The 13,737-nt window shown below is 34.3% G+C and overlaps 1 protein-coding gene across 2 annotated transcripts in view; it reads left to right on the forward strand.

The window, feature by feature from the left end:
- Positions 1-12,831, forward strand: part of si:dkey-71h2.2 (low density lipoprotein receptor adapter protein 1) — a 33,954-nt gene extending 21,123 nt beyond the window's left edge. The window contains exons 4-10 of one of the 2 annotated variants that reach the window (XM_024291720.2): positions 2,934-3,048; positions 3,221-3,293; positions 3,408-3,485; positions 5,990-6,147; positions 6,691-6,725; positions 9,355-9,383; positions 10,148-10,339. In XM_024291720.2, the coding sequence (XP_024147488.1) occupies positions 2,934-3,048; positions 3,221-3,293; positions 3,408-3,485; positions 5,990-6,147; positions 6,691-6,725; positions 9,355-9,383; positions 10,148-10,194 (535 nt within the window). In that variant the 3' untranslated portion in view covers positions 10,195-10,339. Of the gene's footprint in view, positions 1-2,933; positions 3,049-3,220; positions 3,294-3,407; positions 3,486-5,989; positions 6,148-6,690; positions 6,726-9,354; positions 9,384-10,147 lie in introns of both variants that reach the window. The other variant, XM_036210604.1, reaches the window with a different exon arrangement.
- The last annotated feature ends 906 nt before the right edge of the window (positions 12,832-13,737 follow it).

Genomic DNA, 13,737 nt, shown 5'->3' on the forward strand with positions numbered 1-13,737 from the left:
ACATGCTGCTAAAATATTAGCTAAACTCCAAATTGGCATAAAAACTCCTTAGTGGCCAAATTAGCCAAAAAAAAGCTAGCTTGTTGTTTAATTACTAGCTGAACTCCAAAATGGCCTCAAATTCCTCAGTAAACTAAATTAGTCAAAAATGTTAGCATGTTGCTAAAATAGAAGCTGAATTCTAAATTAATGCAAAAGAGTTTCTGAACAAACTTACTTGAAAGCAAACCAGATTTTATTTTTCTTTTTTTCAGATTTTACACCCGATTTCTTCATTCAGTTGGTAGTGAAAGTTTACAAGCTTTGATGAACAAATTTCTGCTGAAGCTTTGTTCTGCAAACATTGAAATATTCTCTGTCTGCCTCGTGTGTACCTGTGCTTCAGAGTGTGCTGATCAAAGGCTTACAGTCCACAGAGTCCCTTTGGAGACGTGATGCAAACTGACAGCTCAGCTTCTGTTGTTCCAAATCAGTGTGATACTGTCAGTTAATATTTATATTTTCTTCTCTTTTTTCCCCTTCAAACTAAGGATCTCTGCTGTGAAGACGACCTGCTGTTTCGTCTCACTGATGATGGGGTTATCCATTTCATAACCTTTTTATTAATTGGAAAATAGGTTTAATAATTTTACTTTAATTGTGTGCAAAAAGCAGTATATTTTATATCCTAAAAAGGAAAAAAAATGTTTACCCAAGCCTTCAGTGCTGTTCTTTAGGAACTGTATTTACCTTTGTTATTCCCAGTCCACCCTTTGATCCCACACTTTCTAGACTTCATGTTTTCTGCAGTGCTTTTTGTCCAGCGATGACCTCGTCTGCCTTTGTTTCTTGCAGGATTTGCTATTTAGTCTGACATGAGCTGCATGTCTACTGACCCACTTAATTATTCAGCCTCATGCATACGATAATGTTCAGTGAAAACCTCAAATTTAAAACAAAACATGTTACTTTGAAAGATATAGATTAAACAAAATAAAAAATATAACTTTTTTTATTCCAACATTAAGTATTAATTTCCATTCCTTTGATTAGCTTTAGTTTTATCTATTTCCTGTGCCATTAAAAGTGATTTTTATTTAATTTTACCTTGTGTCTGCTATTGTTCACATCAAAAATGGCTACCTTTCTTTAATACTGTTATTTAGGATTTTACATACGCAATCAACGGCTGATTTAAAATGGATTATTCCTAACAAAATAACAAAAATCCTGTACTTTTTCCAGTTCTGATTTCTTTTCGATCAACCACCACTTGTGTTTTTTCAGACTATTTTCCCTTCTTTCACATTACTCCTCCTCTTTTTTGTTTAAGTTTGAATAAATAAAGTATCCCGACAAGGATTTTAAAGCTTTGGACTTACATTATTCTGTCTTTTGTTGCTTTGCGGAAACCATGTAATTTCTGGCCAATGACTGAAGAGATCTTTAGTCAAATGGTTTTGTTTATGATCTTTGGTTTGAAATAAAAACAAAAGTCTAGTTGATGGCAGTCTGAATTCAGACCAAACCTAATGTTCAAGACTCAGTATGGACAAAATTAATTCGGAATTTTCCCTAATGTTTAGTACTTATAATGTTTTGGTATTTTCTTAACCTTTTGTGTTAGTAAAAATAGTCATATGATATATATAAAAAAAAAACTTCCCCAAAATTAAAATACATAAAAATAAATCAGCTTCTATTTGAAAATATGTTAGATTGTATTCATAAAATTAAAGTTAATTTGTCAGATTTTAACATTTAAAACACTTTCTCAATCTTCTTATTATTTCAGTGGTGGTGGCATTTTACTGTGATTGTTTACCACAAACATAAATATGCTCTGCATTTTCATTCCAGTAAGATATTTTTGTTTTTCAGAAAAAAAAATATTAATGAAGACGCACAAAAACCAAGATTTTTTGCTTCTAGCAAATCATAATCACGTCTGAAGACAATGTCACAAAAATGTTTTCACATCACGAGGCTTTCCATCCGAAATGGGTCAAACTGCTCAGTTTCTTTTTTTTCTGTGCTCATTTTTTATGCAATTACACCCTAAATATACAGTAAGTGTGAGGAGAGCAGTGTCCTGGGTATTGCTATGTGGGTCATGGATCAGTGTTGCAAGCCAGCAGCCAATTTGTGAGGGAAATGTGAGCACTGGTGATTCCCTGCTTGTTAGTTGAATTAATAAGTTAGTTTATTTTCAGTGCCTCTCCCCTTCCTGTTTGAAGTTGGTCTCCAAATGGGTGTCAGGCGGCTACAAAACCCCCTTTGACTACAGTTTACAACTTACTGTACTGATTGCAGATTAGTGATCCAGCCTGCGCTGAAAGCATCCATCTGTTGTTTCACCGCAGTGAGAGGAGGATGCTGAGCCAACTGTGGGTCAGGTGCATCGGCATCTATTTAAAGGAAGCACTTGATTATAGGCGGCGGTTCAGGTGACAGACAAACATGGCCTCTCCGAATCAATACAGCCACTAATAGCCGATATTAAATCTGACCGAGAATCTATTTGTGTCAGTGCGGGAGAACACAAAACAAAGGAAAAGCAGAGGGCCGAGACTGCATTTTAAGACAATTGGATTTCTCTGAAAGCATATATTAGATTTGGGAGCGTGACAGCTCGGAGCGAGCTCAGGTGAGATGCAGTCACACTGGGGATCAATTTGGAAGATGAGGCTTTCTATTTCCCACCGGAATTAGAAATTCAGGAATTTAAGCCAAACGTTCATCTAGTATGAGTTATTTGAACGGGGGTTTAAATTTAAAAAGATATTGTCAGGTTATTGTTTTGGTGGATCTTTTTTGCAACATCCTTAATTTAAAACCTAACATAATGCTTTTAACCACTTTGCTCATTTCACAGCTAATCAGGAACTTATCAAGAATGGACTTAATATGGAATCCAAATATTAAAAACTTTTTCTTGTCTTTATTTCTTGCAGAATCTCTTACTGCACAGCAGACAAAACTCAGGATAAAGTGTTTGCTTATGTCTCACAGAGTCAGTTCAATGAAACTCTAGAGTGCCATGCGTTCCTCTGCCAAAAACGAAAAATCGTAAGTATAGAAATCTCATCTTCACATCCCAGTATTTATGCCTGAAAACCAACAGCTTCTGTGTTTGTAGATTAGATTACATGGTTTTGAACAGTTTGTGGCTCCATCTAGTGACGATTAAGTTAAAATGAAACTTGTCTGTTTTTTCATTCTTATTTTGTATCCTCTGCAGGCTCAGGCGGTCACCTTAACGGTAGCTCAGGCCTTTAAAGTTGCTCTAGACCTTTGGGAGATCGCTCAGGAAAGTAAGTTGGCATAATCAGAAAATATTTTTAAAAATCCCTTAAGGGTCATTTCATAATAAAAGTTGTTGGTTGTTAATCCTACTTGAAGATACGACATTATTTGTTTTTTTTTAGGCAAGAAATCTCGGACCTGCTGCTCCTGCGCAGCAGCTGGAGGACAGATGGAGACAGAAGCACAACACGCTCCTTCAGGTGACACTTCTGGTATTTTTAGCTCTCTTTGAGGTTTCTTACACATCCTGCTCTGTTTTCCAGACACTATTTAGGACAAAATTTGGTTTGAAATAACTGGAAACGATACCTGCAGAATATTTAGAGCACTACTGGTACTAATTACTGCACATAGAAGCTACTAGACTATAAACATGATGTTACATGAGCTACATTGTCTAATTTAAGTCATTATGTTGGTGCATTCTTTGTTTATTAATTAATATTCCATCTAACCAGAGGATTACATTTCAGTCCTAACAATTTTGGGGTTTTTTTTGTCTTAAAATATATAATCTGACTGAAAAATTAACATAAAATATCTGACTGAGGGACATTTTTCTGTCATAAAACAATATTTGAAGGACATTTTTTATCCATAAAATCTACAAGTGAGAGCTTTCATATGAAGATTGTACTCGTTTTATTTTCTATTTATATTTAATGCTCCTTTTTCATTTCAATGTTTAGCAAACATAACAAAAACCCGTATTTAAATTTTAATTTAATTTCAAAAATAATTTTCTTTTAAATATTTGTTTCGTGACTAATATTAATCAAATTAAAAAGACCTATAATTAGAAACATGCAATACTGATTCATCCGAAACAGTAATCAATTGTCTTTTTAAAGGAATTTTAAAGGCAAAAACTGATTTACTGTGGTTTTTTTATGTAACGATTCATAATTCTATCAAAGTTTTATCTTTGTTTAGGTCAAATGACATGTTTTTTCGGACTTTCTGTAATGGAAATTTGATGAATGAACCGAATGAGAAATCAAATTATGAATTTGACGGTTAGTAACATTGTGTGATTGTTTCATGCTGTAACTCAGTTTGATTGGTGATGGAATGTTGCGATAAAATGACACCCCCCCCCTCCACACACACACATTCTAAGCCCGTAATTTCTATATAGTTGCTACAGTTTTTCAAATTTTGGTGAAAGTGTTGAATATTTCAGTTTAAATGTCCAATGTTGAAGTCCATACATTCTAAGTTCAATGGAAAGCTCTTATAGAAAAGGCAAAAATGTCTAAATATACTATAGTCTCAATAAGGGGGCACTTTTGGTTAATTTATAAACATGATGGTAAAGAAAAAACAGTTTTTAGTGTTCTTTTTGCAAAAGTTAGTGCTTTTTTTAAAAAAAAATCCATATTTTTAAGGGTTGAAATGGAAACTGAACGGGAAATAAATTTGATTAATACTAATAAAATAATACAATTCAAGTTATCTAATGGTTGGCTCAACAAGTTAAAAAATTAGGTTAAAAATAATGGACTTATAATGGAGGTCTTTTGCACTACTCATCCCTCTGTGCAGAAGATGACAGGCCTGCGTATCTCTTTTCTCCTGTCACAATGTTTATGCTGTGATGAGTGCAGTCAAAAGACTGCTGAAAGTATTTTATTCCAGTATCTTAAACTGTCACATATTTAAATTTTGAACCCTAAAATTATTCATCCTGAAAGAATTAGAGGATGTTTAAAGAGGCATTCCATATTCCTTTTAAGGGAAAAAATATATATAATTTTATTATATAAAAAAAAAAGAATGTAGTCCTTTCTGGTTTGGTTTATTGGTTTATTTCAAGCAATAAAAACAAGAAAAAACTGACTAACAAAAGTAGTAATAAATACATGGAAATATCAAAGCTATTTCAGGCAAGAATAGATCAATTGACTTAGTTGGATTAATTTAAGTTTTTGAATTTGTGTTTACACAAACACTAAAAACATGTTTTCATGAAGCTAAACATTAATATTAATTGCGGGTATTGTGTTAAAAAATACATAAATTCCTCACTTTTTTTGTATGATTCATCTCGTTACCATGGTAACTGCTCCTTAGTGAACCGCCACCATCACTGATTGCTGCTATATTTGTACTAATGACCTTTTCAGGTATCGTGTGTCCTTTACAACACATACAGAGGTGGTCACTTTCACTTCAGGCTCACATTAAAGGAAAATCATTTCTTAAATCTTTTCCAATTGTCATGTCATCCATTGGTCAGGATTTAATAGTCCAAATGAAGCTTTAATTTATCCCTAATGTTTATCCTAATTATCCCTATTATCTTTTGTTTTTAACATGTTATATATATATATATTTTTTTATGTTAAGCACTTTGAGTGAAATTCATTTTTTTTAAAAGTGCTATACAAATAAAGTTTGATTTGATTTGATTTGATTAATGAGACCTGAACTTTTTTTTAACAAGGCTGGAGCCTCCAGGGTGGAGCCTTGTTTGTGAGAGCCTGATGGGGCTTTGAAGTACAAAGGAAATGAGTGACATGAGAGGAAGTTTTACTGTGCTGCAGACAAAAAAAAAAAAAAAGAACAAAAATCACCCTGACAGGTTCCTTTTTTCCCCTCGTTTGCTTCGTTGTACTCTGTCATTTTCCATTTCTTTTCATCCGTCTACCCCTGTCCTCTATGTGTCATTGTCTCGGATTTTTCCCGCTTTATTCTCTTCCAGCCAGTCACCCCCACCTGCCATCCCCGGCGCATCAAGCAGCGCACAGCCCCATCAGGATGGAGGGAAAGCTCCGGAGGCCCTTCTTCTCTGCTTTGCTCAGCTCCCCGTCACCTCGCAGTAACCCCTCGCGAAGACGACCAATCAAGCTGGACTCCTGGGTGGGTGACTCATCAACCTTTGCCCTGCTGGCTGGGTAGAGATAACTGTGTGTGGACCAGTACAAAGCAGCAGTGTCCGACTCGGCTTAAAATAAATCTAATTTGCTATGCAGGTCTGGAAGTTACAAATACTCAACACTAGGTGGCGCCATTTTCATGGTCAAATCTTTTCTTCACATTTTCCTTGACAGGGTTGTTTCTTTAAGTAGAAGTTATGACATCTTTCTGAAGCTGCGCTCGTGTAACCCCTCATTTCCCCTCGGTGTTGGCGTCACAGTTTGTTTCCAGTGCACCTATTATGCCTACATGATTTTATCTACAGCTATAAATACTCATTCTACCACAGGAAAGCTGATTGCAGCGCCATACTAAATGAGTTTCCGATTGCAGTCAACCGATTAATAAATGTGTCATCTGAACAAAGCAGGGCATGACGAACAGCCTAATAAATGGAAATTCAGTGCGGCTTGAAAGCATGAAAATAGTGAGGTTTCAGCATGCAGCCTTTTGTGTGGCTTCATCTGTACTGTTGTGTTCCTACAGGATGCGGAGGACGGACTTGAAGACGCCTTCTCCAGGTAACCTTTAACGTTTCTGCGTAAACTATATTCCTACAAAATAGATCAAAACACATGAGATTTTGACGTTTCTACACTAAAAAACATTTGTTTTAACAAATATAAAACATAAATAGTACATTTAATCTTTAAATTTAAGTGAAATGTTAAAAAATGGTCTCAAATCAATCAGTTTTTTTTAAGATATGGGTAACCTGCTTAGCATAATAATCAAGGATGAAACCATTCAGCTGTTTTTAAAAGCTTTAATATTTAATATATTCAAAAATATATACTTTTTCTTCATTTTTTTTTACTTTGGTCAGCTTAATTCAAAATAGGGTATTTTTATAAGTCAAAAAGTCTTACCACGTTGGCAAATTTTCTTTAAATAAGCAAAAAAGTGGGGTAAAACGGTTCTGATTTCTTAAACTAAGATTATCTTGTTATTATTTATTTTTGCTTCTTTTTTTTTAATAGGGACGAATATAAAAAAAACATAAATCATTATGTTAAAGCATTCTGATGCCTGTATCACAGTGTTTACAGCCATGGCTAATTTGCAACTGTTGAAAAACTTTATTGATAAGATTAATTTTCTTGTAGGACAAAAAAATATGACTTTTTTTTTTTATCAAAACAAGTTTTAATTATTTATGTTTACTTTTTTAGGATTCAGTTTTTGCAGTGCACTAGTAGTTAGTCTGGATTTGTGCATGATTTCCTGTTTTTAAGTTATAAATTAAGTTTTGCAGCACCAATATTAATGGAAATGTACAGACTTGTGGACACATGAAGCTAAATAGCCGTTTCTGTAACCATCAAACTGTTCAAATGATTTAAAAATATCCTAAATTGAAGTATGAAGAGTGTTCAATCAAACTTTAATGAATGCTAATTTAGCAACATGATTATCCCTGTTGCACACCAACGCAGTAGATAATAAAAAACATCAAAACAAATCCATTTATTTTCCGTCTGGGAGCAGAGAAAAGCCCTTGATTCAGGTAGAAGGACAGGCTGGGCTGACTTCTGAAGTTATCTGACTTCTTGCAAAGTCACCGTCCAATAGGACAGACTGCCACTTCTTTTATTGCAGCCATCCTGACAGAGCCTATCAGGATTACTGGAGCTGAACAAAGGTGGCCCACAAAGCATCAGCCATTTATTTTTTCACCCTCGTTACGGTGGAGGGCTGGAAAGATCAACATTCATTGGGTGTGAGGCGGCTGCGATGTGTGAAGCCTCTGAGGTCAGATGAGACACGACAGGTGTGAACACCTCATAAAGATGTAAATGCCATCATAGGCTGCAGCTCTTCATATTCATGTGTCCATTGGGTTTCTATTTTACAAGCCTGCGTTTAACACACAAACATGACATATTTTTACTTCTACATCTCCTAATTTGATCTAAAACTGTGGCTCCAATGTCCCCCTGCTTGGCCTTTTGTCCTTTAAGCAGGTCATAGTGATCTTTGTGTGTCCGGCACTTCTGTGAAAGCCATCTATAAATACATAAAAGCTGCAGGGAAACAATGTCCCTCTCTTTAAAAAAGAAGGAAAGTGTTTCCTGTGACTAATAGACCAGTTACAGCCGATTTAAGCATGGGCTAAAGCAACATAAACAAGCAGGTGTCTGGAAGGAAAAGCATAAACGACCTTGACTTTAAGCTTCAGGCATCAACATTTTTTAGTAAAAGATGCAGAAAAGGATTCTGGGTTGCTAAAAACAACGTCGTTTTCATGGATCAGCACGCCCTGCAGTGACGCTGCAGCATCTATGATTAAGATCTGTCCCGGCAAACAAACTCTGGGTCACATTAAGTCGTCACAGCTGTTAAATGTTGCAAACTTTGTCAGCCTGCTGTGTCAGCACAACAGCTGCAGCATGGAGTCAGGACTTTGGGTTGTAACTCAAACCTGTTCTCAGTGAATGCTTTTTGCAGATGATGTTGTTCTGTTGGCGTCAGTGTGCACTGGGGTTGGTACATAGTTAAATTTGAAGCATCGGGAATGAGAATAAGTCTCTGGTTATTGACCAGATAAAGTGTAGTATTGATGAGTGGCTGTAGTACTACAGTAGCTTTGTTAATCTGTTGTGGTGAAAATGAGCCAAAAGGCAAAACTCAAAATGTATTGATCAATCTATGTTTCTGCCCTCACTTATGGCCATGCCCTTGGGGTCCAGGATGGCTCTTAAGCTGCATATGTATTTGACGCACATTGAAAAACGTGAAAATTCTTCTTTTGACTTTAATAAAGTCTTGTTTCACAGTGTAAAAAGCCGCCATCCTTTGTCCTCTAATCAGTGATCATTAGTGTCTAGGATTGGTGCTTAGAATTTCATTGCAGACACTTTGAAATGTTCCGGGGTGTTAGCAGCACAGCATTGACGATCACTGATCTTCATAGTTCTATAACCTTTGCTGCACTTATATCAGACCAATCCATGTTTTGTAAGTGGTAGAATATAAATAAATGAGACATCTGGGTCACATCGGCACAAATTATGTTATCATCTGATGCCTTTATGTTTTACTATTTTACTATTGCTGTGGTATACATGTCTATAAATGAAGGTTCACCGAGTTCTGGTTGACTGTTCTGTTTATGAATCATGCTTTCTGTGTTTTTTGTTGGGTATGCAGCAACATGGAAGTGGAGGAGACAGACTCTGGTATGTGATGCTTTGATTTTATGAGGGTATTTTTCTGTTTTTACCAACTGAACTGCCTGTTAAGACGCAGAAAATTGTGAAGATAGTTTTTCTGTTGAACTAACATTAATTTAGACTCCCATTTAGACATATCTAAGGAATTTTTTGTTTAATTTTCTTTAAACATCCTTTAGGTTGGTAAAGCTAAACTGATTTCAATCAGTTTTTTAATCAAATTGATATCTTTATTTATTTTAAATTATGTTTGTGTTTCCACATTTGTTATTAATTGTTCAACTAATTTGAAAAAAAAGTGTGTATGTCATTTTATACAGATTAGACCTCCAAGTTTGGGGTTTTAACTGTATTCTTTGAGCTTTATTTTAAGAAGAAAATGGTTTTACATATTAAATTAATGTTTAATATGGAAAAATTGGTGTGTTTGATCAATTTTTCATCTTAAACATAAAAAAACTTCACATTCCCCTGAAAAACCTATATAATTCAGAAAAAAAATATTCATTTAAGCCCATATCTTGTTCAAATGATCTTCTCTGACATTTATTTTCATAAAATTCTCTGCACGTCTGTCACTGACGACCCTTCCTGTTATTTTCCTTTCTACTCGCTCACATCCAATCATGTAAATCAACAACTCTTTGTGCCTCCGCAAGATTTTATCCTTTTTTAAATATTTTTTTTCTTTCCATCCCATTTTTCGATTCTCTGAATGAATATTTAATAGCTCTGACCTCTCTTGTTCTGCGCTCCCTCTTTTCCGTCAGACTGGCCGAGTCCCGCTCTGAACCCCTCCCTCGCCATGCAGCTCTGACTCTTCTGGAGGCTCCACAAGGACTAAAAAGCACAGACTCTCATCCATGGAGCAGCATAAAGGAAACGTCATGCAAAGCATTTCCCAGCTCTCAAGGCAAGCAGAGATACATGAGGTTACTGAGAACCCTTTTTCATTGGATATTCAGTGTTTTTTAGTGATGGTCTGCTCGTCATATTCACTCCAAAGACAGTCAGGTGTTCACAACCTCAAATACCGTACACAGGGTAACACAACACAACTCACTTCACGACCTTCATTTAAATTCAACAGGTTGTATTAAATTGAAGTTCTTTTTTTCAGTTTGACTGTGGATTGTACATGTTGCTTGCAATAAATGGTTCAGAAACACTTGTACACATCTCTTAGTAAATGTATGGTTTGGTTTGTTTTGGTTGCCAGGTTACTTCAACTTCAAAATACTTAATTTGGGTGAAATTTGCAGCAAAAAAATCATTTTTTATTTAATTTCAGTTACATGGAGAGACTATTTCTTTCAGTTTGCTGTAAAAGAAGTGCGTATAGACTGTCAAACAGATGGGAAAAAAGTATTTTTTATTAGACTTTTTTTTAGTTTGTTTAATTCCCACTCATATCATCTTTTTATCTATTCTTAAATTTTTTCCCAGGGTTTTTTTTTATTTAGGATTTTGCCATTTTTAGCCAAAATCAAGAAACCCGTGGGAGTTCATTAGAAATTTGTCTCTGAGTTGAGTTGTGCACTTGATTTGTAAAGATTTGAACAAAGAAATACTCAGAAATTGAATTTTGAGCTTATTTTTCTTTATATATATCCTCCATCATGAGAAAAATGCCACAAGAAAAAAGTTCAAAATCCCCAAAACACTATTTTCATTGAAGTGGATCTTTAATGTGCATCTTTTAAGTTAGAAAATTCAAATTAAAAAACTGGAAAGAGTTGTCCGTGCTCAAAAAAAGCAATCATCTGAAGCCACCGTAGTACCAAAATTCTGCCTAAAATTGACTTTTAAAGAGAGCAGAGTCCGTATAAACTGAGTTTAATCAGTGTTTCAAAACTAATTTCCAATGCAGTATAACTGTAGTGGTTCAGTTGGTTATAAAACTAAACATTCTATCTAAAAAAATCAGAAAAAATTAGAAAATCCTATTTTCCTGTTGCATTTGGTCTCCTCCACTTCAGCTGTCATTGCACAAAAGATTGTTTTATTGTATAAGAATCAAAGTAAAGGATGGGGGAAGCTGTAAATCACTTTCTATTTATGTATAAACATTTTTTGCATACTTTTTGTTATGATTGTTTTTGTATATGTGTACTGTTTGTGTGCATAAAGTATTTTGTAACTCAAGTGTATTTGCAGTTGTTTTCTTATTCTTGCAATATCACTAGGGTATCAAATTTGTACAGATTGAATTGTTTTACTATTTAAGTTTTGCTTTTTTTTTTACTGCAGATTAAATTACTATGCATGTCATCCAAGTGCATCATTATTTATTTTCTGGCTCTAAACCACATTTAAATGAACTGCCTGTGTTGCACCCTCATGACATCTCTTTTTCTCAACCATCTCCTACCGAGAGCAGAAATAAATCTCCTTTTTCTTTTACTCCCATCATGCTGTTTATTTTTATCCGGCTCATTGTGAAAAGGGGGCTACACCGTGCCCCGGTCCGGCTGAAGTGGTTACTCTCTATGTATTTGTGTCAGCCTGACTTGGAATAATTACCATGGTTTGTGAGGCTCTGTGTTGTCATGACGCCGGCTGCACAATAATTGGACGGTTAATCTGGTTACTCAATGAAGCCTAATTACATTATTTCATTCTTAACTGGCTGAAATATTGCTGCAATCGTTTCCTAGGATGAAGTTGTTTGTTTTTATGTTTATTCAAAAATGGCTTGGAGGATGTCTGTCAGTGATGATAACTTAAGAGGGCAGCAGCTGTGCCTCAGAGACTCCTATTCTCATTGTTGATCCACAGATTTGTCCATATTTTTCAGTATTTTCTTGCTAGCTTCTTATAGCAAGCTTTGAAATACTTTGGAAATATTGATGCTTCAAATGTTTTCTTTTCTGTTTTTTATGTCATTTTATTGATTTTCTAATTTGGAGGAAAATGAAATCTGCTGAAAAACTCCCCTGCATCTGTTTGCAACAAAAAGTGAAAAATATATTTGTTAGATGAATCATGTTTGGGAATAGATGAGTCCAGTCAGCTTCTGAGAGTTTTCCTTCTGTGTGGGCAGACTACCTGAAACATACGATATAAATGGACTTTTCTGACATTTCTCTGCAGAAATACAGAATATAACACAATTTAATGTGGAATTTCATAAATAAAATGTAAAAAATGAAGCTTCAGATACATAAATGAAAGGTGTGGAAACTGAGTCAGAGCCCAGAATAACTCCTGAAGTTTACAGTGTTGGTTGAAGAAGGTGCTCATGTTTATCTATGCAACTAAAGGATTTCCAGCAATTTTGAGATTTTGTGATGATATTTGTTGGTGACTAAATCCTAATCAGCTATTATAAAAAAATGCCGTATAGAATATGGAAGCTTTTTTTGATTTTGCCACATATTTACCAAAATAAAAGACTTTTCATAAATATGCCTACATAGATTTTATTGGTAATAAAAGATTTTGGCAACACTAACGTGTGTTTTACTTTTCATTTTCTTCATCTCAAGCTTGGCATTTATTAAGTAATTTTGTAGTTTTAACATTTTGCTAAATATTTATTTATGGTTGTGAAAACTCAGAAAAAAGAAAATACTTCTAAAAAAAAGTTTGCAATAAGCAGTACACTGGAAAAAATGTCCTTGTCAGTTAAAAAATTCAGAATATTGGATGTTTTTCACTTGTTAAAAGTGAAAATAATCTGCCAGTGAAAAAAAATAACATTTATCGTGGTAACATATCTCCAAATAAATTGTAATTTTCTTTCTTTCTTAAGACAAAATTAAGTCTTAAAAAGCTTACCTGTAGGTGTTTTGGCCTATTTGACTCTTGTTATTGTCAATATATCGTCTTAAAATGAACCTTATTTACTCAGAAATAATTTTATATTTATAAAGTAGTACATATATTGACATTCCCCTCAAAAATGTCCTATTTTAAGCTCTACAACACTCCAACTATGCTTATTTCTAGACTATAATCTTCTTAAAAAAAGACCAAGATAAAATATTTTAATGTAAATTTGTAAAATTCTAAGTAAATTATGATGACAAATAAAAACTGTAGGATCAAATCACTCAACATTTACTGTCTTAAAGTAAGTTGTTTCATTTTACTCAAAGTAGTTTTTCCTTAAATCAAGTGTAATCAGGTATTTAAACCAAAATACTTGATGGTATTTTGTTTTTTGCAGTGTATCACTTGTTGAAATCAAAGTTAAAACACTGATTATTCCTGTATCATCAATTAAATGTGACTATCAAACAGCACCCCCTGCAATAAAGATTTGTCAACTCAATAGTATAAATAGAATAACATTTTTAGTTGAAGGGTCAGTTTTACTCTAAACTGCTATTTTCTAATTGCATGCATAAAAAAATGA

This window comes from Oryzias melastigma, linkage group LG24, assembly GCF_002922805.2.
Source record: "Oryzias melastigma strain HK-1 linkage group LG24, ASM292280v2, whole genome shotgun sequence".
In the NCBI taxonomy this organism is placed as follows: domain Eukaryota; kingdom Metazoa; phylum Chordata; class Actinopteri; order Beloniformes; family Adrianichthyidae; genus Oryzias; species Oryzias melastigma.